This window comes from Pituophis catenifer, unplaced genomic scaffold, assembly GCF_029215685.1.
Source record: "Pituophis catenifer annectens isolate HBS135680 unplaced genomic scaffold, rPitCat1.0.hap2 SCAF_4, whole genome shotgun sequence".
Lineage (NCBI taxonomy): Eukaryota > Metazoa > Chordata > Lepidosauria > Squamata > Colubridae > Pituophis > Pituophis catenifer.
Genome location: NW_027256884.1, coordinates 111,159,057 through 111,180,808, shown reverse-complemented (window position 1 = coordinate 111,180,808; position 21,752 = coordinate 111,159,057). Strand labels below are relative to the sequence as shown.

Sequence of the window (21,752 nt, the reverse complement as noted above, 5' to 3'; positions counted from 1 at the left end):
ATTTGTATATTTTCCTACATACTTAGGGGAAACGGTGGTGTAATGAACAGAGAATTGGCATTGGACTAGAGCAGATTTTCCCAATCTGATGCCTTCAAGATGGGTTACAGCTCTTTGCATTTCAAAAAAGGCGCCAAACAAGATAAATCTAGGAGTTCTAAACCCCAATGCATTTAAAAATACAAAATTGATTCAGATAAATTTTATTTTATTTTTTTTAAATAGTATTTATTGATTTTTCCAACATTTAAAACACAAAACATATTTATACTTATAACAGCTTTTCCATATTGGTATCAATATCTTTCGTAACAATCCTATTTACAAAAATTCTATTCATATACATCACTCTCCTATGTTATATCTTTATTTAAATTATAATAATATCTACTCACAGATCGATATCGTATATTTCTTATAAATTTTACATTCTATATATTATATTTTTTACAACTTATACCTTAGGTTTTACGTTTGCTCTCAAGCCAGGAATACTATCTATTCCAGATTTGATAGTATTCGGTTTCTTCCCTCTCTTTCATTTCCATAGACAGTCTATCCATTTCTGCACATTCATAGATTTTCCTTATTATCATTTGGTCTGGAGGAGGGTCTGTTTTCAATTCTGTGCTAACGCGATTCTATATCATATATCGTGATTCTATATCATATATGCGATTCTAACAGCATATATTGCTGTTAATATATGTAACATTATATATTGTAGTTTTTTTCCCCATTTTCCCATCAAAGATACCCAAGAGAAACAATTCCAGCTTCAATTCTATGCTCTGTTCAATTAGATTCAGATAAATTTTAATGAACTTTGAACAGTTGCCTGTTTCAAAGCAAGTATAATTCTTGGTATAAGCCCATTTTCTCCTGCTGGAGTCACCCTGACTTTACATCAGCTTCACATTTGACTTAAGGCCAATGGGGAATAGGTCTATTGGAGGTCCATTGTCTATTGGAGAGAATAATTAATTTTAAAGATTATTTAAGATGTGTGTGAGAGACACTAGTGTAATGCACCTAATAAATATTAACCAAATAAGCTTTTCTCTTTCTACCAGTCCCAACACATTCCTCAAACTACTTGGGATTGGTCATTAAAAAGTTGCCTATCCCTGCTTTAGAAACTGTTGTGTAAGACATGACAGTCCAAACGGAACCAGTAAAGGTTCAGTCTGATGTGGTTAAGACAGCAAGGCCAATTGGCAAGCTAATTGGCTTTTTGCTTTAACTAAAATAAAGCAATCTAAATGATGGCTATGAAAAAAAGCATTTGGAATAAGCAGACATTTCTCTCTTTTTAACAGAAGAAGCGTTAAGTATTCCAAGCCATGTGAAACAGATGGAACTCGACTGTTGCTCATTTGTGATGTAGCACTTGGAAGTTGTTGGAAAACTGAGCAATACTGGTACTGTTCAAGTGAAGGACCACCACTAGGTCATGATAGTGTGCATGGAGTCCGTAGAACAGAAAAGAAAGAATCTATTTTTGAGGTATTTGATCCAGTTAGTTGTGAATAAGCTAGAATAGAAGGAGGAAAACAGGCAAGCTAATTGTAGCTAATGGTAAAAATGTTAAAAATGAGTATAGAGTCAGTCGCTAAAAGTAAAAGCTGTTACTTTAGTTTAACCATTATTAATTTTAAAATCTGATAGACTTCCAGGGAAGGTAGTCTTTTGAGCCATCAAGTTTGCCATGAATCCTCATCAAAAGTCCTCAAGTGACATCTTGTCTAGAAGCAGTTCACCAAAGTTCATAAGGATAGCAATAGTTTGCTAAATTGGTACAATGCTTCAGCATTCTGAACTTTCTCTAGCTAACTTGGTTTTTTGCAACTGTGAGTAGGACTTCAGGATCAGCTTATGTATCTATATTTGTGCTCTGGTAAGCTTCCTAAAATATATGTTTTATTTTGTTTTCTTCCACTAAGGATGATGAATTCGCAGTGTACAGAACCAGTCAGGTCAAGATCAAATATGTGGTTCAATATACATGTGATAATGACATAGTTAAAGAATTCCAGCCAATAATTCAGACTGAATTAGAAGAGCGGAGGCTTTCTTTTGAGGATCATGACCAGCCTAAGGGTGAGAAATCATTTTTCTACCACAATAACAGTCAAGTCTGTTTTCTTGGTATTTTCTGAAACTGATTTTTAAAATTTTTGAATCTTTGATCTGCACTAACTTGGCACAAATATGCAAAATATAACAATATGACAATGTGAATGATGAACATCAATTTTTAATTCTTGTCATCTCCACAGATAATGTAATAAGTATATTCTCTAAGCCCATGTCTAAAACCTCTTCTTTTCCTCTACATTTTTAAAATAGGGAAAGTAGTTATGTGAAACTAAATGGTATGCAGGTATTCTCTAAACTGCTTTTCTCTGAATATGATTTTTTCCTATCGTGTTTCCCCAAAAATAAGACATCCCCTGATAATAAGCCCTTTCCCCTAAAATAAGCCCTCCCCCAAAAAATAAGCCCTCCCTGAGCTCTCTGGTCTCTCCCCTCCCCCCCCCAATTTCATCTTGTTAGGGTTAGGGAGACAGAGCTGGAAATCAGGTAAGACAGCAATAGGTGCCCTGTCTTGCTCCACATGCCCCAAAATAATAAGACCTCCCCGAAAATAAGGCCAACCACTTTGGGGTTCAAAAAAATATAAGTCAGGGTCTTATTTTGGGGAAAACATGGTATATACAGAGGGTTTTTCACTAGAACAGCAGTGAGATGTCTGTAGGCTATTAGTGGCTTCCTATCTTTATGTTGCTACCTTCACAGAATACCAGGATTCATACTGAAGTTTTACCAACAGGTTGCCAATCCTGAGCAATGTGACTTTTGAACTTGCATTTTGTTTTTGTTTTCAGCAGTCTCAAACTTAAAAGTATAGGTGTTGCACTTCTATAAGTCTTAGTACATCTATTTTTAATTCATCTGAACAAGGAAAAAATAGCGCTGAAAATGAAGTCCCTTTCCAGCCTGTGACCTTGCAGCCACTTGAACAATAAAAAATAGAGAAAAAGAGATTTTAACTGCAAGAAGAGTGCTTTGTCCTATACCAAGAGGATTAATTGCCCCTCTACTAGGGGGTCAGGGCATTTTTCACTAATTTTTCATCTGTTTCATAGTTCCCAGCACTTACAGTTTGGTTATTTTAACTGTCTATTGTCCTTGAACAAATCCTTTGGGAGAACGAGTTAATTTATTGTTCTTATATATATATTTATAAACACTCTTCCTGCCTCTTGTGATATTGACGGATGTTTTTCTTTCTTTTTAGGGTTAAAAGTTAAAGTCCAAAGATTTGAGAGTCATCTTTACATAAATGTAATGCTGAGAACCACTTTGAACAGTAATGCTTTCAAAGCTGAGCTATTGAGAACAGGTTCAGGACCCACAAGCCAGAAGACACTCACATTTCATCACACACACACACACACACACACACACATACACACACACACACGCACATTTAAATGACAAGGTCCTTGGGAGAAAGGAAGGCAAGGAAATTGGGAGGTGAGGAACTAGGGGAGAAGTTGAAGGAGGCAACCTTTCAGGAAAAATAAAATTAAATGTCCAGGAAAAGCAGGGAGAATGTTCTCTAAAGAGCCCACTAGTTTGAGACTCTGATTACAGTATGGGTGTACTTTTGACTTGTCTCATTTAGATTATACAGTACCGAGCAGTGATCTGTTGAATGATATTTCTGCTGGCCTACTGGACAGAGCTGGAAATCCAATTCCTCTTAAAGATATTCAAATCAAAGGAAGAATAATAGACTTTGTAGCAGAGGTAAAATGCTTTTGGTTTTTCCTAGAAGTGTCTCAAAATTCTTCAAAATTGTATTTTTAGTTCTTCAAAAATTGTAATTTTAATACTTCAAAAATCTTTTACTACCATATTTTAAATTCAGTGTAAAATCAGAAAATGAGAACAGAAATCAAAATTTTTGAGCCAAGAACAGGAATGGAAAAAAAAATCAGGGAATTAACCTTCATATAATATCCAGCTGAAGTACAATTTTCTGCCACAACTGGTTGACTGTTTTTCTGTATTCTCTTTCTTTGGGCTGTGTTCGGTTATGTTGAAAGTGTTAATCCTGGTATGGAAGCCACATCCATAAGGATCTTTTTATTGGAAACCTCTGTGTTGTCCAAACCAATGCATAACATTTATTGCATTGTATTTCAGGTTGTGGTGTTTCAGACATATGAAAATGAAACAGAGAGTCCTATTGAGGCAAAATATGTCTTCCCTTTGGATGATACAGCTGCTGTATGTGGATTTGAAGCGTTCATTAAAGGAAAGCATATAATAGGAGAGGTAAGCTGATGCTGTCGCAGAAAGGCAAATGATTTTAGTTTTTCCTGTTGCCACGGTTATGGTGGATAAATCACCACACAGAGTATTGGCTTGGAGGATTCTTTGACCATCCTAACAGTCCAGGTAACTCTACCAGGCCCTGATATTACTTGAAAAAGCAATGAAAGAAAAAAAAATATCTTTGGATATATTGATTTTGCTAGCTTGAACTGCATCCTGCAAAGAACAGTCCAGTATTTTAAGAGGAAATGTAGCAGTGGTAGAGCATGATAATTTTGGATCCTAGATACAGTAATGGTAAACTTTGTAGTAAGCTACATTTTTATATGAGAATAAGTACTGTTTTGTTCTAGAAAAGCTTAATAAATGTTTTAAACTAAGAAATAATTAAGTGGGTATCTGTAACAAAGTATACGCACAGCTAGTTCCCTCTTGATTATAAAATATTTAAAAGAATAAGAAAGAAAGATATTACATTGAACATCATCTGCTACATGTTGGCCTTGAATTTATTTTGAGTTGTGGGGCTCTATTTTATTCTGAGGTTGTCTCCTTCTACTTAGGATTTGAGTAGGACATCATTTCTGATAGAATCATCTAAATTAGATTGAAAAGAGTTTACTATATCTTTGTTCCCAATAGATTAAAATGAAATCATTCTCTAAATAGCAACTTATTTTGAGATGCAAATAACCACTTAATACGTTAGCCCACCAACTTCCCATATCTTGCTTCCCGAGGTTTATTACAGAGTGTGACATAGTGATGTGTGTTTCTTTATTTTTATTTTCTTTCAAACCAAGATAAGTATTGTATATTGTTCAATGTTAATAGGTTAAAGAAAAGGAAAAAGCACATCAGGAATACAGAGAGGCCATCAGTCGAGGAGATGGAGCTTATATGATGGATCAGGATGCACCGGTAGGTGATATATAGATTTATTGTACAATTTATGACAATACATGTTGGACTCCATTTTCTGAAGTTACACTAGTCTCATGCAAACTCAATCCGGCCCACGGGGTGCTTAGATCTGGCCCGCATGGTGACCCTGGAAACAGCAAAGGACTAGCCCACGATGCCTCTGCCATCAAAAATGGAGTTTTCGCTGGCAGAGCTCCCAAGCTCTGTTTTCGCTGGCAGAGCCTCCCGAGCTCCGTTTTTGCTGGCAGAGGGTTGCAGGAGGCAGTCACAGCCGAAAACGGAGCTCAGGAGCTCGTTTTCGCTGGTAGAGCGCTTGGGCCACCACAGGCGCCACCAACACGAGTGATGTCAAGTTGGCCAGGCCCACCCTGGCCAGGCCCACCTGCGCCTCCCAAGATCAAACACAACCCTGATGCAGTCCTCAGTGAAATCGAGTTTGACACCCCTGATCTAGATGTAGAGGTCAGGAGAAGAGGCATCATGGGATAGCTGTATAAATTTAGCTCCACTCAATAGAGTGTTATTAACTGTCCACTCAGTAGACAGTTATTAAGATAGAAGAGTATCCAAGTTGAGTAAGATAAACTGTTTTTTTTGCTTATGGCAAAGAATCAGCAGAAAGCAACACTGGCTTTCTTAGAATGGATATAAATTTTGTTTATTGCCAGCTTACGGAAATAATATCATGGGAACCTTTCTCAGGTTCTGTACAGTTTCCTTAAATAAGTAACTATACTATTGGGAGATCTACTTGCTCAACATGTCTTCCTAGAAGAATATGCCTATACGTTCAGAAGAAGCTCTGGGACATCCAAATTCATGAAGAAGTATTTGGCATTATCAAAGGCACTTTATTTTGAAATACAGTTTTCACAAAGCCCACAGGAAAAAGTCTTTATAGAAGTCTTTCCCTTTGTGCTTTGTTCTCTATGGTTCTTAAGTAGCTCACAAGGCACTACAATGTATCTGGTCACTGTCTGTTCTGCAGTTAATGTGCCTTTGTCATATGCTGATTGTCTGTTTTCTGAGAATGTTCTGATGATGCAAACATTGAGTAAGTATTGTTCTCTGTTTAAGACAACTGTTCAATGACACTGGATATATTGGAAACAAATGTGGATTGCCATCAGATTTATAGTATAAATGCTTATAGTATATGTCCATATATTTATAGTATATATGGACATTTTCATACATTTCATTTTTTATAGCACTAGATCCAACATTATGTAAATGTAGACTCAATCATCCAGACCAAAAGCATATAAAAGGTTAAAACATGGCAACTGGACCAAAGTTTATTAGCCTGAGTTGTTTCGTTACTCATCCAAGCAACTTCTTCAGTCAAAATGCAAGAGTTAGTTCATTCCAACGACTCTCTATGCCTAATGAAAAATTGTCATTTTGACTGAAGAACTTCCTTGGATGAGTAATGAAACATCTCAGTTTAATAAACTTTGCTTGAGTTACCATTATTTAGCCTTTTAAATGCATAGATATAACATTCAAATAATAGAGCAGATTCCTCAGAAAAGGCTGGAAGTCACAGCTCTGATTCTCTACATGAGCTTGAACTTCTGCGTAGATCTAAAATAAGGTATAAGTCATTCCTGGTAATCTTTTTCTTCACCATTAAATAGATTTCAGGGTTAAAACTAAAGAAGCTGCCTTATATCAAATCAAAAGTTTTATTGTTTGATCCTTTGGGTTTGTAAACAATAGTTTATGGCCTGTACACTATGTAAACCCATCCATAAATGTTTATTGTAAGGCACAATTAAGCAAACTGTGCAACATGGGATTTCAGGTAGAATGTTGGTTGTTCTAGGTCAGGTCAGGGGTATCAAACTGGTGGCCTGCGGGCTGGATGCGTCACGCGCAGGCTACTCCCAGCCCAGCTCTGCAAATGGGGAAAAATGTCACAAAACGTCACGTGACATGGCAAGTTTGACACCCGTGTTCTAGGTTATCAGTGGCCAATCAATAGCAACAGTACTCCAGATTTTTAGAAAGAGATTTTCCTCTGCCCTACTTTAAGATGGCAGGGAATTAAACCTAAGGCCTTTTGCTTGCAAACTACATTTCATTCATAACATTTACTGTCCAGTACTATTCCCTGTACTATTATTTCTAAGATCATATTTTTGTAAGCAACTGAAACATTATTTCACAGGACATTTTTACTGTTTCTGTTGGAAACTTGCCGCCTTCAACAAAAGTGCTCATCAAGATCACCTATATCACGGAGCTCAGTTACGAAAATGGGAATCTTTGCTTTCACTTGCCAGCGGCTGTAGCTCCTTGGCAACAAGACAAAGCATTACATGAAAACACGCAGGTCGGTATGCTTTTACTAAGACATTGCTAATTAATGTTGCTAATGAGCTTCTGGTTTAATGGAATGCCATTCGAACTCATTTATTCTGAAGGAGAATAAGGAGACTTATTGAAGGAGACATGGTTGACTGCTATAAAGTGTCAAAATTATATGGCCAGAGCCCTATTGTGCTTAATTAAATGCTTTGCATTTATAACCAGAAGCAAATTATCTTTATAATAGTTCACTTTGTTATGGATTTAATATGCTTAACAGGAGGAATGTGACTTTGAAGAGGCCCTAAATTAATGTAATTTATTGATTTATTCAATGTAATCTTTGAGGCTTCAGGGTTGCCACATTTATTGAATATCACCTTTTCTGATAACACTCTCTTGTATTGGAAAATCCAAAGTAATCAATTAAAGAAGGAAAATGTTTTACTAATATACCCTTGCCAAGATGAATGTTATCTTCCAGAGCATGATGTTTCATATCTTTATCTTTTGACCAGGACTCAGTAAGGAAAGTTTGCATTAGACAAACAGAAGCAAAAAGGTGAGTTGGTGAACTGCCACAGTTTTCTTATTTGTAGGTTAAAACTTAGGTAGAGGTAGTCCTCAAGGTTACTAGGGACTCGGGAAAAATTACTTATGACCCAGCCTTAAAGTTATCATTGTCGCACCACCCCTGCAATCAGTGATCACATTTCAGGTGCTTGGAACCTCTTCACACCTATGACCGGTTGCCAAGCATCCTACGATCATGTGATTTCCATTTGTAATCTTCTCTGCTGGCTTCTCCAAAAAGTCAGTGGGGAAGCCAGCAGGAAAAGTTGCAAGCTGCTGATGATTTCCCATCGCCTCCATGTACTTGGGGGAGAGAGCTGGACAAAGGAAGATCTTTAAGATGCAAACTTTTCTCCAGCCCAATATTGGAGTTTCCCACCACCCCCTGCGCAGAAGAGAACTCCGGCAGTGAGCTGGGGGAAAGAAGCTCACATCCCGAAGATTCGAGCTGCTTTCCAGCCTTTCTACCATTCAGAAACATCATGAGACGTGGCACTCATCTTACGATTGTTCTGAAGCAGGGGTGTCAAACTCAAGGCCTGCAGGCTAGATCCGGCCTGCAGAGTGCTTAGATCTGGCCTGCGGGGCCGCCCTGGAAACAGTGAAGGACCAACCCGCAGTGCCTCTGCCAGCGAAAATGGGAGAGTTGCAGGCGGCCGTCAAAGCCGAAAACGGAGCTTGGGAGTCCGCTTTCACTGGCAGAGCACTCGGGTCACCACAGGTGCCCCCAACACAAGTGACGTCGAGCTGGCCACCCCCACCCTGGCCATGCCCATCCCAGCTCCCCGAGGTCAAACACAACCCTGATGCAGTCCTCAATGAAATCGAGTTTGATACCCCTGTTCTGAAGGCTAGGTGAATGGGTAACTAGATGGGTAGACAGACTGACTGAATGATTGAATAATGCTTTTTTCCTAAAAGAAAAAAAAAATCCAAATGACACCCTGCTATTGAAAATATAATAATGAATATAAAAAACCTGCCTTTTATTGCGACCCAAAATCTGTTTCTTTGAATGGGGATATCTGCTTAATTAATCTGCTTAATTATTTACCTGAGCATCTCAGCTTTTATTAACATTTTGTATCTTCCCTAAAATCCCTTAACATCCCTTAACTTTCCTTGGTATATTATAGAAGTGGTTTACCATTGTCAACTTTCATCTTTCCGACAGCCCATAATTTCTCTCCAAAACATAAACAGTTACATGATGTGGCTGCTCACTTTTCATATCAAGGTCATTTAATTGAAGGTACCTGAGGGTAGAACAAGAAGCAAAGGGTGGAAACTAATCAAGGAGAGAAGCAACTTAGAACTAAGGAGAAATTTCCTGACAGTTAGAACAATTAATCAGTGGAACAACTTGCCTCTAGAGGTTGTGAATGCTCCAACACTGGAAGTTTTTAAGAAGATGTTGGATAAACATTTGTTTGAAGTGGTGTAGGGTTTCCTGCCTAAGCAGGGGGTTGGACTAGAAGACCTCCAAGGTCCCTTCCAACTCTGTTATTCTAGTCTACTCTAATTGATTATTTTTTTAAAAAAAAATCTGCCTACTTATCTAAGTTTGTGTTATGTCTAGCTGCATCCTAAACTGTATGTGGATTCTCTTTATCTTATGACAGAGTGTTCAGCTTAGAAATGTCTATTGAAATGCCCTTCAAAATCAATAACATTAGTAGTTGGACACATCAGCTTAAAATAAAGGTAAGTACATTGCTTAATGCAACATTAATGTATAAATAGCTTGAAAAACTATGAAGGTTTCTAAACCAGGCTGTGCACAATTTCATCAAAATAAATCCTTGTCTGGCATTACTGCACAGTGTTTTGTATTAGGCATAATTCCTTTTGCTTCCAAGGTTAGACTTTGAAAGTTGTTGCTAAATTATTGTCACCTTTTCACAAGAGAAAGATATCAACAAGCTTGCGGGGCACTCTAGAGCAGAAGCTTTCAAACTTTCTCAGGCTGCAGAACCCATTATTAAATTTCCTAGAATTAATAATCAAAAGGGTAGTTACTGAAAGTGCTGCAGTGATAGAAAATTGGCTGTGTTCAAGCAAATATTTTTCTTATTTGCTCTTACTTTCTCATGGAACCCCATCAAATGAATCAACTAGACCAGTGATGGTTGAATCTTTTTGGCACTGAGTGCCAAAAAGGGAGCACTTCAGAAGTCAGAATTCCCATTGGTCCTCCTTCTTTCTGGACGCTCCCAATTCCAAAGTTCGAAGAAGCCCCATTCCCGGCTCACAGACAAGTTCTTCCAGTTTCCGGAACTGCCGCATGCACAAAGGCCAGCTGATCATCACATGCGCATGCACACCAGAAACCTGGAAGAGGAACGGGCGACTCCACACATGCCAGGCGACATGGCTCGGTGTGCCACTTTGGGCACACGTGACATAGGTTCACCATCACGGAACTAGAACTGTTCGAAAAACATTGCTCTAGTGTTTGTAGAATTTTTAAAAAATGAAGTGAAAATCTAAAGGGAAATAATCCCTACTACGTCAAGTATGTGGGTGGAGAAGTATAAAGTGAGAATAGAGAACAAGATTTCAGGATTGTAAAATCTTATTTTGAAAGATTTTGTGCTCACGCACTTTTATCAGTGCCCGTAGGTAGACAAGATATGTCTGAAAAGATCAGGTTGCAATAATTCAGATTGTCTTATAGCGTTTTTTCTTTTTCTTTCTTGCATATTCCCTTAATTTAGAAAACAGACTGCAAAGCAGTGGTTTCTACAACTGAAGGCAGTTTCTTGGACGCCGGTGGCTTTTCAATGGAAATCCTGATTGGTGATGTATATTTGCCCAGAATGTGGGTAGAAAAACATCCAGATGAAAATAGCGAGGTGATTTTTTAAAAATTATTTTAAAATATATTATGATATATAATTGTGTCTGCTTTTAGGACCAAATTAGACATTTTATTTAGTATGTATTTGCATTTAAAAGTTTGTATGTATTTGAAGGGTGTGTGTGTGACAGAATGATAATTAGTAAAGTCAGAGGAACAATCCCTTTCTTTGCTGATAGTCTCCCTGATGAAAATCTGATATGTCTTCAATACAGGTAGTCCTCGGCTTACTAGAGTTCATTTAGTGACAGTTTGAAGTTACAGCAGCACTGAAAAAAAAATGACTTGCAACCATTTTTCACACTTATGACCGTTGCAGCATCCCAACTGTCACGTGATTTATATTTGGATGCTTAACAATTGGTTCATATTTGTTATGGTTGCAATGTCCCGGGGTCATGCGAGCATCTTTTGCGATCTTCTGACAAAGGAAGTCAGTGGGGAAGCCAGATTCACTTAACAACCAGTAACAACAACAAGTGTTACTAATTTAATGACAGCAGTGATTCATTTAAGAAAGATGGCAAGGAAAGTCATGAAATGGGACAAAACTCTCTTAACAAATTTCTCATTCAGCAACATAAATTCTGGGCCCCATTGCGGTCGTAAATCGAGGACTGTCTGTATGGCTTGCTTTTTACTGATTAGAAAAATCTGTAAGTCCAGCTTGGATACAGTGCCGTCTGCAAGAAACTCTTAATTCCCTCCAAGAATTCCTAGGCAACTGGTATACTGTACAACAATAAGCGAGGCAGTATTAGTTAAGTCACCAGCCCTCCATGTATTGCCTATTTCAATTGCATACAAGTAGTCCTTGATTTATGACTGTTCATTAAATGACTATTTGGACTTACAATGGCTTCGGAAAGGATCTTTATGGCTTGCAAAAGCATTTCCAGTTACCAAAAATGTGTCATTTTATATGTGTTCGTGTGAATGCATTTCAGGCACTTGGCAACTGGCTCACATTTACGACCAGTTGCAGCAACCCATGGTTAAACTATTGTGATTTGCAATGCTTTTTGCTGGTTTCCAGCATTTTTTTTGCTGGCAAAAAACCCCACTCATTTGGGAGAGTGGATTCAGATTTATCACCATATGATTCATTTAACAACCATGGTAAAAGCGGTCGAAAACTCAAGTCTAGTCATCTGGTGCCCCAATTTACAACCACAATGAGTTACAACCGGTCCTAATTGTGGTTGTAAATTGAGGACTTCCTGAATTCAGATAAATTTTCAGGATGCTGAATTTGTGACAGTCCAAGGCAGAGTTTTGACAAATCACTTGTCTATCTCTGAACCACAACAAATGCCAGATTTTGTGACCTGTGATGAGTCTTCTGCCTTGGCTGACATCTCCTTGTCATATTTTGGTTGATATCTCTCCCCCACCCACCCCCATTTCCTTCCTTTTAGGCCTGTATGCTTGTATTTCAACCAGAGTTTGAAGTTCCATTTGATCGTTTAAGCCTCCAAGGTGAAGCTGTCATTTGCCTAGATTGCTCCAATTCCATGGCAGGTTCAGCAATCCAGCAAGCCAAGGAGATTGCATTACAGGCTCTAAACTCATGTCATTTGACAAGAAAAATAAGTGTACTCAAATTTGGGACAAGTAAGACTTCTTTATGGAATTATGTCAACTTTTCTATTCTTCGCTTTGGTACAGGTAGTCTTCGACTTAGTGACCGTTCACAGTTACCATAGCCCTGAGAAAAGTGACTTTTTTTTCATGCTTATGACCATTGCAGTATCCCCATGGTCACATGATCAAAACTCGGACGGTTGGCAACTGGCATGTGTTTATAATGATTGCAGTGTACCAGGGTCAAGTGATCACTTTATGTGATCTTCTGACAAGTAAAGTCAATGGGGAAGCCAGATTCACTTAGCAACCATGTTACTAATTTAACAACTGCAGTGATTCACTTAACCATTGGGGCAAGAAGGGTCACAAAGCTCACTTAACAACTGTCTTGCTTAGCAACAGAAATTTTGGGCTCAACTGTGCTTGTAAGTTGAAGACTACCATATAAGGGAGGCAGGGGAATGCTGTGGGTCCCATCCCCGAGGGAGATACACCTGGTGGGACCCAGAAGAAGAGCCTTCTCCATGGTGGCTCCCACTCTCTGGAACATCATTCCCCCAGAGATTAGAATGGCCCCCACTCTAATTCTCTTCTGGAAGGCGCTAAAGACCTGGTTCTGCCAGTGGGCCTGGGGAACCCAGAGCGGGATGGAGCCCATTAAATGGCTCGTGTGATTGGCTGTTGCTGCGGTGGGAGGTGGGTGATTTTATTACATTAATTTATTTGATTTTGTATGAGTTTTACTGTTTTTTAAATGTGGTTTTTATACTCTGTAAACCACCTTGAGTCGCCATGGGCTTATAGGCGGCAATATAAATTTAATAAATAATAAAAATAAAAAAATAAAATATTCTTTAGAGCTCTGTCCAGTTTCCATGCAGATTTTGCAGAATCCTCATTTGATCATCCTACCATTACCTAGGATTAAGCTCTATTATCAATGAAATTTACTTCTAAATTATGGGATTATGCTCTGATTTTTGCAGCTGTAATTATTATAACATGTCTAATAAAGATATATTATTTCTATATTGATATATGTAACACTTTTTGTCCCTCTATAGATTTTGTAGAACTTTGTTCCAATATTGATGATTCTTCTATGGATTCCATAGCTTTGAAAGAATTTATCACAGTAAGTGTGTTATTAGAGAAGGATGCCTTTGAATACCAATTGTCTAGTATCCCAAGGCTGGGATATAGTTCCATAAAATTACAATCTTAAAGTTCCAATTATGGTCTGTTATGGGACTTGAGGTTTGACACATCTGGGAGAGGATGGTCTTAATTTAGCTTTTATTTTTAATTTTTAGTCAGCTACAGCTACAATGGGAGATTCAAACTTATGGAAGGTACTGCGTTATCTGAGTTTGCTTTACCCTACTAAAAGCAAGCGCAATATTATTTTTATATCTGATGGACATATTCAGAATGAAGGCATGACCCTGCAAGTGTTGAAGAAAAATGTACTGCACACCCGAATATTTACATGTGGAGTGGGGTAAGTGCAAAGTAGGTGAAAAGTGACATCCGAACAGAATTACAAAGCATATTTGACCTGACAAATTATAGGGCAGTGTTCCTGTGTCTCAACAGTCTTAAGATATGTGGGATTCAGCTGTCAGAATTCTCCAAACAGCATCCCCTAACTAGTCTGAGAATTGAAATCTACGCATTTTAAAGTTGCTGAGGTTGAGAAACATTGCTATAGGGCAAACTTGATTTCCTTGAGGGCCGCATCAAGGTTGTGTTTGACTTCAGGGGGGCAGGGGTGTGTGTGGCCAGCTCGATGTCACTCATGGAGGCGCCTGTGGTGACCTGAGCACTCTGCCAGCAAAAGCAGGCTCCCGAGCTCTGTTTTCATCTGAGACGGCCTTCTGCAACCCTCTGCTAGTGAAAACGGAGCTCGGGGGGGGGGGGCGCAGGTGGCCTTCCCGAGCTCCATGTTCGCTGGCAGAAGCACCATGGGCCGGTCCTTTGCTTTTTCCAGGATGGCCCCTTGGGCCAGCTCTAAGCATCCCCAGGGCTGGATCCGGCCCCTGGGCCTTGAGTTTGACACCCTTGCTATAGGGCAACAATAGAGATTTTACAGATCAACAAAAGCCCTTTTTTAACCAGAAGACAAGTATGCCCAGTATATATTGCATATAACATTAATTTAGAATATAGAATAACAGAGTTGGAAGGGACCTTGGAGGTCTTCCAGTCCAACCCCCTGCTTAGGCAGGAAATCCTACACCACTTCAGACAAATGGTTATCCAATCTCTTTTTAAAAAGTCCCAGTGTTGGAGCATTTACAACTTCTGGAGGCAAATTGTTCCACTGATTAATTGTTTTAACTGTCAGGAAATTTCTCCTTAGTTCTAAGTTGCTTCTCTCCTTGATTAGTTTCCACCCATTGCTTCTTGTCCTATTCTCTATTTGGAGAATAGCTTGACTCCCTCTTCTTTATGGCAGCCCTGAGATATCAGAACACTGCTATCATGTCTCCCCTAGTCCTTCTTTTCATTAAACTAGACATACCCAGTTCCTGCAACTGTTCTTTATATGTTTTAGCCTCCAGTGCCCTAATCATCTTTGTTGCTCTTCTCTGCACTCTTTCTAGAGTTTCAACATCTTTTTTACATTGTAGTGACCAAAACTGGATGCAGTATTCCAAGTGTGGCCTTACCAAGGCATTATAAAGTGGTATTAACACTTCACTTGATCTTGATTCTATCCCTCTCTTTATGCAGCCTAGAACTGTGTTGGCTTTTTTGGCAGCTATAGCACACTGCTGGCTCATATTTAAATGATTGTCCACTAGGACTCCAAGATCCCTCTCACAGTCAGTGTTTTTCTGGTCAGATTGATTCTCTATTCCAGATTTTTATATATTGTAAATCTTTACAAATCTTCTTAGTCCTACAGCAAATCGTCATATGCTGAGAGCTTTATCCCACTATGGAGCTGGAGCTTTTGAATATTTCGATGTGAAATCAAAATATAACTGGGAGAGAAAGGCAAGTATATTTTAGTATTTTTTATAAGCAGCAATCAGCTGGGGAATGGGTTGCATTACTTAATATAATTACTTACTTTTCAGGACGCTTCCATAGTACAATGTTTCCTTTCCCTAGCCCCACAGACTAATTTGAAGGCAACCTACTATCATTTCTTCAGAGGCAACTGGCTATCATTTTAATGTCAGTCCTTCAAAGTCAGAGGACAGGCAGGAACATCATAAGCCAAATCTTGCTCTTCTTCCAGCCAATCATCAGTGTCCCATCCAGAATAGCACAACTCTGGAATGCAATAATATATCAACCCTCTTCATGCAAAAAAAATGAAATTAATTGCAACCCTAATTTTATATTTCTACATCATTAAGTGTATTTGCATTGTTGCTTGAAAATAATATTAGCATTTCTTATTTTAAAAACACCAGTTTCAAAGCACCAAGACATTATTACTCTATTGCAGTTCAGCCCAGTCTCTTTCACACAGTTGTTGTGTGTATAAGATGACAGGAGAACTCCATATCTACTATCTGAAGCTAGGACAAAAAAGGGTACAAATAAATAAACATCTCTTGATGGGAACACAAGGGCATTCTGACATTTTTTGCTACCAGAGGTTTTCCCAATATAGATAGTCTTTACTTAGTGATCACCGCTAGGACTGGAAAATTGTTCACTAAGCAACAAGGTAATTAAGTGAGACATCAGTGACCATGACTTGTGATTTTACTGCTCTTTTCCATTGAATCTGTTTGTCAGAAGCCAATTGTGAAGTATACAAATGGCATCCCAAAGGTGCTTTTTCAGGAGGCAACTGGACTTCAGTTTGAGATGCAGACAACACGGACTTATTCCTGATAGCCTGCGCCTGTCTTCAACATTGAAGGAACACAGAACAGAAAAAATCCTGCAGCCAAGATGGCTCCACACCCATTTGCACTATTCAGGTGATCCTGAGGACACAGATGGCCTCAACGACTCTCTAAAAATAATGTAAATGACCAGCTGTCTGCAAGGAATATAAATCTTTCCATTCCCCACTATCTAGTCAAAGCTGAAGAAGCTTCTTGGATGAGAAGTGAAACGTCTTCAAAAGAAAAAAACAAGAAAGTCCAGTTGCCTCCTGAAAAAGCACCTTTGGGACAACCATGACCTAGATGACTGAGAATCTCCATAGACTTGTACAAAATGCAAACACCAGCTAGCAGTCAGAAGACATGATGAAAACTCCTTAATGTCATAACACATAGACAGACTACTCAGCTGTAGTTTCAGCTGAGAAACAGAGATGACGCTAAATCCAAAAATACTACAGAATTCCTGGAAGTTTGGCACTCAGACAGATCAGCCATCAACAGGTACATAGAGATAAACAACATTTACACAACATTCAAAAGAGATAATAAAAAAAACCTTAAAAAGTGTGTGTGGGGGGGAGTCACAGCTCCTCATCAACAATCAATACTCAGATAACTAAAGATTTCACCAGGCAATCAAACAGAAAACAATAACCAAGGAACTACCAAGGAGACAATCAAGCAGATAAATATTACCCTAATTAAGGAACTGTCAAGAAGAAAGCACATCAACATTGAGAGGGCAAGCTATTCTTAAATTAATAAGAAGCAATCCCCACTCCCTTCTATCACTGAAATGTTACATAATCAGGGAACAAAACATCAGCAGGCAACCAAGTTCAAAAGAGCAACAAAGAGTTATCTGGAAAAAATAATTTTAGCCCTTTGCATGTTTTACAATTCATTTTATCAAGTTCAAGACTCTAGACTAATTAATCAAAAAAAAAATATGGATGTGGTTAAATCACTTGATGAAATTCCCTGTAAAATAGCATTTCTTCATATTTCTTCTATTTTGTTGTGTATTAACTGCTCTATGTAAAATGATTTAACCAACGGAACAAATATTAATTTTCTGTTTCCATCTCTATGCAGGTGAAAAGCCAGACAACTAGAATGTTTTCTCCACAGTGCAGTTCTATTTCCATTGAATGGCAGACTCATATTACAGACAATCCTAAATTTAGTTTTACTCCTGCTCAGATACATGCTCTGTTTAACCACGAGCGTCTTCTAGTCTATGGATTTATCTTCCATTGCACAGAGGTAAAAAGCTGTCCAAAGAAGCTTCTCTTTTCTTCCCAGTTTGAAAAATTATATATTTATATATTCTTTCATATGAATGAATAATGCATTTGATTTAAATAATAATTTAATTTAATTTAAATAATACATATAATTTAAATCATGGATTTTCCAAAAAAACAAAAAACAAAGAACCAATCAGAAAATGATTTTCTATGGTCAGAAAAGCAATAGAAACAGGGATAGGTAAACAGAAAAATTACAAAGGCTATGAATATAACACTTTCCAGACTTCCACTGAGTTGGAGAGGGCTATGAAGGTAATCTAATCCAATCTTCTACGATATAGAAGAAAACCAAATTTAAATCATCCTCAAAAGGTAATTGTCCAGAGATGTAGACTATTTCATTATTATACACATTTACCATCAGGAAGTTTTACCTTATATTTAAAAATATGCATACAAATTATACTTGTTATGATCCTAGTTTCTGTAACAACAGAAAATTGTTTCTGATCAACTCCTGTATGGACATACCTATTATATGGTATGTCCGAACACTGATATTATGACTCCCCTCAGTCTTCTTTTCTGTAGACTAAAGATCCTAACGTCCTTCAGCAGGGGTGGGTTCTACTTACCTTTACTACCGGTTCGCAACGGGAGTGCATGCACAGTTGCTTCGCTCGTGCGTGCTTGCTTGCTTCTGCGCATGCGCAGAAGGTCAATTATGACGTCCGGGTGAGTGGGCGGAGCCTCCCACCATTTTTATTACCGGTTCTCAAGAACCAGACAGAACCGGAGGCAACCTACCACTGTCCTTAAGCCTATCCTCATAGAAAATAGCCTCAAATTTGCATATTGCATTTGTAGCCTTCTTCTGAAGCTGTTCTAACCCATCAATATCTTTCTCAGAACATGCCTGGAAATGTACACAGTACCCAGTGGTGGGATTCAAATTTTTTTACTACTGGTTCTGTGGGCGTGGCTTGGTGGGCATGGCAGGGAAGGATACTGTAAAATCTCCATTCCCTCACCACTCCAGGAGAAGGTTACTGCAAAATCCCCATTTCCTCCCAATCAGCTGGGACTCGGGAGATAGACAATAGATGAGGGCTGGGCCAGTCACAGGTGGTATTTACTGGTTCTCCAAACTACTCAAAATTTCTGGTCAGAACCTGCTGAATACCACCTCTGCCCCAGCTGTCATCTCAACTGTGCAGAGCAAAGGAGAATAAAGAATTCACACATCTTAAAATGTTGTGAACAAATTAGATTGCTTGTATAGTAAACCTTTTTAATATTGTAAGCCACCTAGAGTTACCTTGTGGTAAGATGGGCAGTTAATAAATTGTACAAATAATAAATAAATAAAACCATATAATTGCAAATAACAGCTGTTATAAGATGGCTTAGCATTATCACATGCTGATTATGTCCATGAGCTGTATTAAGCAAAACAATAGATCGAGCATAGAACAAAACTTGCAATTCCTGAAGCAATGGAAAACAATAGAAAATATTGTATTTTCCAGTGGAGCCCTCAACCTGAAAAGACTCTTCCACCTGTTACCATAACAGTTTAATTCATGGTGATGTCAGCCACTGATTTGAGCTTCAGAATGTATCAGGTTTAAGGTAGCTTTGAATTTACACATTTCAGCTGCTTTTATTCTTTGTGCTCTAATCTACTCTACAGCAGTATATGACTTAAAACAGCAGTGTATGTTAGTGTGTTTGTTTAAAAATAGACATTAGACCAAGCTATAGCTAATGCAAAGTCTGCTTTGAAATTTCATACTAACCATAATTTTATATTTTAGCATGCCCAACAATGTCAAATCTTGATAAATTAAACAGCTATTATATTGCACTAGAGTTAAAGCTTTTTTAAAAATTGTTTGGTGTATTCTCATAATTAAGTCACAGCAAATGTTCCATTCGACCAGCAGATGTGTCTGTATTAGCATCACCGTCTCTGTAAACAGGAAGAGATACCTAAAAACAATTTTAATAAATGTTGCATGGAGCTTATATTGTAAATAGAAGCAGTTGCTTTTCCGTAAAGTAATAGATCAACATGCTGTTACCATGATGTGTATGCCACCGTTCTTAATTTAAAAAATAATAAATTAAGACAAATATTCTGGTGTGTTTTTCTCTTTCAGGCTATTTTAAAGGCACAGGTAGATAATCAGGAATTGTATACACTGGTGTCTACATCTGAACTGCAGAAGACCACAGGAACTGTGAGTTAGGCACTGATTGCTTAAACCATAAACTTGCCTCAAGCTCCTGATTTAATATTTTAAAATGGAGCATTTGGGTCCCTTCTGAATATTTTTCTAGTTACAATGCAGTCATAAAAGACATTCCAAAGGGTAAGCCCCACTGGACATAGGGTTATACGTGAGTATAGCAGAGTTGGAAAAGACCTTGGAGGTCTTTTAGTCCAGTGATGGCTAACCTTTTTGGCACCAAGTGTGCATAATGCAATGTGCGTGAACCCCCTGCACGCCACACCCCAGCGCATGCACATGCGACCCCCACATGCACGCCCCCGCATGCACATGTGACCCCAGCATGTGCGCCCCATCCCCGCACATGCGTCTCCCACATACGCCCCGCCCCCTGCGCATGTGCGGCAGAGACCCGAAAACCAGCTGGCCGGCAGGAGGCACGCGTGCATACGCAACAGAGCTGAGCTGGGGCGACAGCTCGCGTGTCTGCAGAGAGGGCTCTGCGTGCCACCTGTGTCATAGGTTCGCCATCAAGGTTCTAGTCCAACCCCCTGCTCAGGCAGGAAACCCTATATCATTTCAGATAAATGGTTGTCAAATCTCTTCTTAAAACTGTCAGTGTTGGAGCAGCCACAAGTTCTGGAGGCAAATTATTCCATTGATTAATTGTTCTAACTGTCAGGAAGAAAGCAGATGTGGAATGAACCTAGAGCAGAAGAGCCATAGTAACAGGTTGGGTTAAGAGGAATAAATCAGTTGAAGCTGTCTGCTATACACAGTTTTGGTCATCTGGAAATATAAATAAAGAAGTTTTCTGAGATCAGATATGCATCCAACAGAATTACTTGGAAGTGGGGACTTTTTCCTCAATAATCCTTTTATTCTTAAAGAAACTCTCGTTCCAAGTTAAATCAAATCTTTATTATGGTGATTGATCAGCATAGAAAAGGTAAAATAAAAATGGTTATTAATTTTAAAAGCTAAAAATATATAAAATAGACAAAGTGAAAAAATATTTTAAAAAACAAACATTAAAAAAAGTATATAAAGAGATTAAAATATTATGTAAATATATAAAAAACCATAATAGTTTGTATAAGTAGTGAGCCCAACTGTTATGATCCCAGGTGCTTCCAGGAACCTTATGTTGAGAGGGTGAGTCTACATTCTAATACTGCAAGCACACCAAAGAGCTCTTCAGCAGATTTGGGAAGTTTGGCGAATAACAAAGATTACCTTGATGGGGATATGCTGCAGCTGTTGCCTAGGCAACAGCATCTGCATATCTACATCAAAATCATCTTCCTTACTCTCTACAGGAAGGAAGGTACACCAAATATGTGTTCCTCTGAGTGTGCATGGGTCCTTCAGCCAAGAACAATTTAGCACATGGATTGAGGATGAAATGAAGGCCATGCCATTGAGACATGACATTTACCATGGTTAGATTCAATTAGACAATCAGTTACATGAAGACCATGATGTCCATTTTTCTCCTGCTGCAGTCTTTGACTCTGAACTGGGAGCTTTGGAAGCTGTGTATGGCCAAAAAATGAGAAAAGCAGTGACAGAACCAGTTGTGTCACTGAGGTTGCTAGTCCAGAGGTCCAGACAATGCTTTGATACAGAGGCAAGAAAGATGCTTTAAAACATATGTCAGCACAAGTGCAGCCTCATCTCTGATGACATAGGGAGCATAATTCTTTTCCAGTACACTATTTACACTCGGAGGCAAACTGCTCAATATACATTTGACAAGGCCAAACTTATTTAATCATTGCTTTAATATTACTGATCGTGATGT

The 21,752-nt window shown here is 38.5% G+C and overlaps 1 protein-coding gene across 1 annotated transcript in view; it reads left to right on the top strand.

The window, feature by feature from the left end:
* PARP4 (poly(ADP-ribose) polymerase family member 4) overlaps positions 1–21,752 on the top strand; it is a 52,211-nt gene that overhangs the window by 17,410 nt on the left and 13,049 nt on the right. Inside the window, exons 12-26 of the mRNA XM_070943922.1 lie at positions 1,320–1,506; positions 1,944–2,100; positions 3,692–3,816; positions 4,216–4,347; positions 5,182–5,268; positions 7,445–7,609; positions 8,103–8,146; positions 9,780–9,861; positions 10,875–11,012; positions 12,436–12,631; positions 13,669–13,739; positions 13,918–14,105; positions 15,508–15,607; positions 17,557–17,727; positions 19,877–19,957. Coding sequence (XP_070800023.1) covers positions 1,320–1,506; positions 1,944–2,100; positions 3,692–3,816; positions 4,216–4,347; positions 5,182–5,268; positions 7,445–7,609; positions 8,103–8,146; positions 9,780–9,861; positions 10,875–11,012; positions 12,436–12,631; positions 13,669–13,739; positions 13,918–14,105; positions 15,508–15,607; positions 17,557–17,727; positions 19,877–19,957 — 1,924 coding nt within the window. The remainder of the gene's footprint in view (positions 1–1,319; positions 1,507–1,943; positions 2,101–3,691; positions 3,817–4,215; positions 4,348–5,181; positions 5,269–7,444; positions 7,610–8,102; positions 8,147–9,779; positions 9,862–10,874; positions 11,013–12,435; positions 12,632–13,668; positions 13,740–13,917; positions 14,106–15,507; positions 15,608–17,556; positions 17,728–19,876; positions 19,958–21,752) is intronic.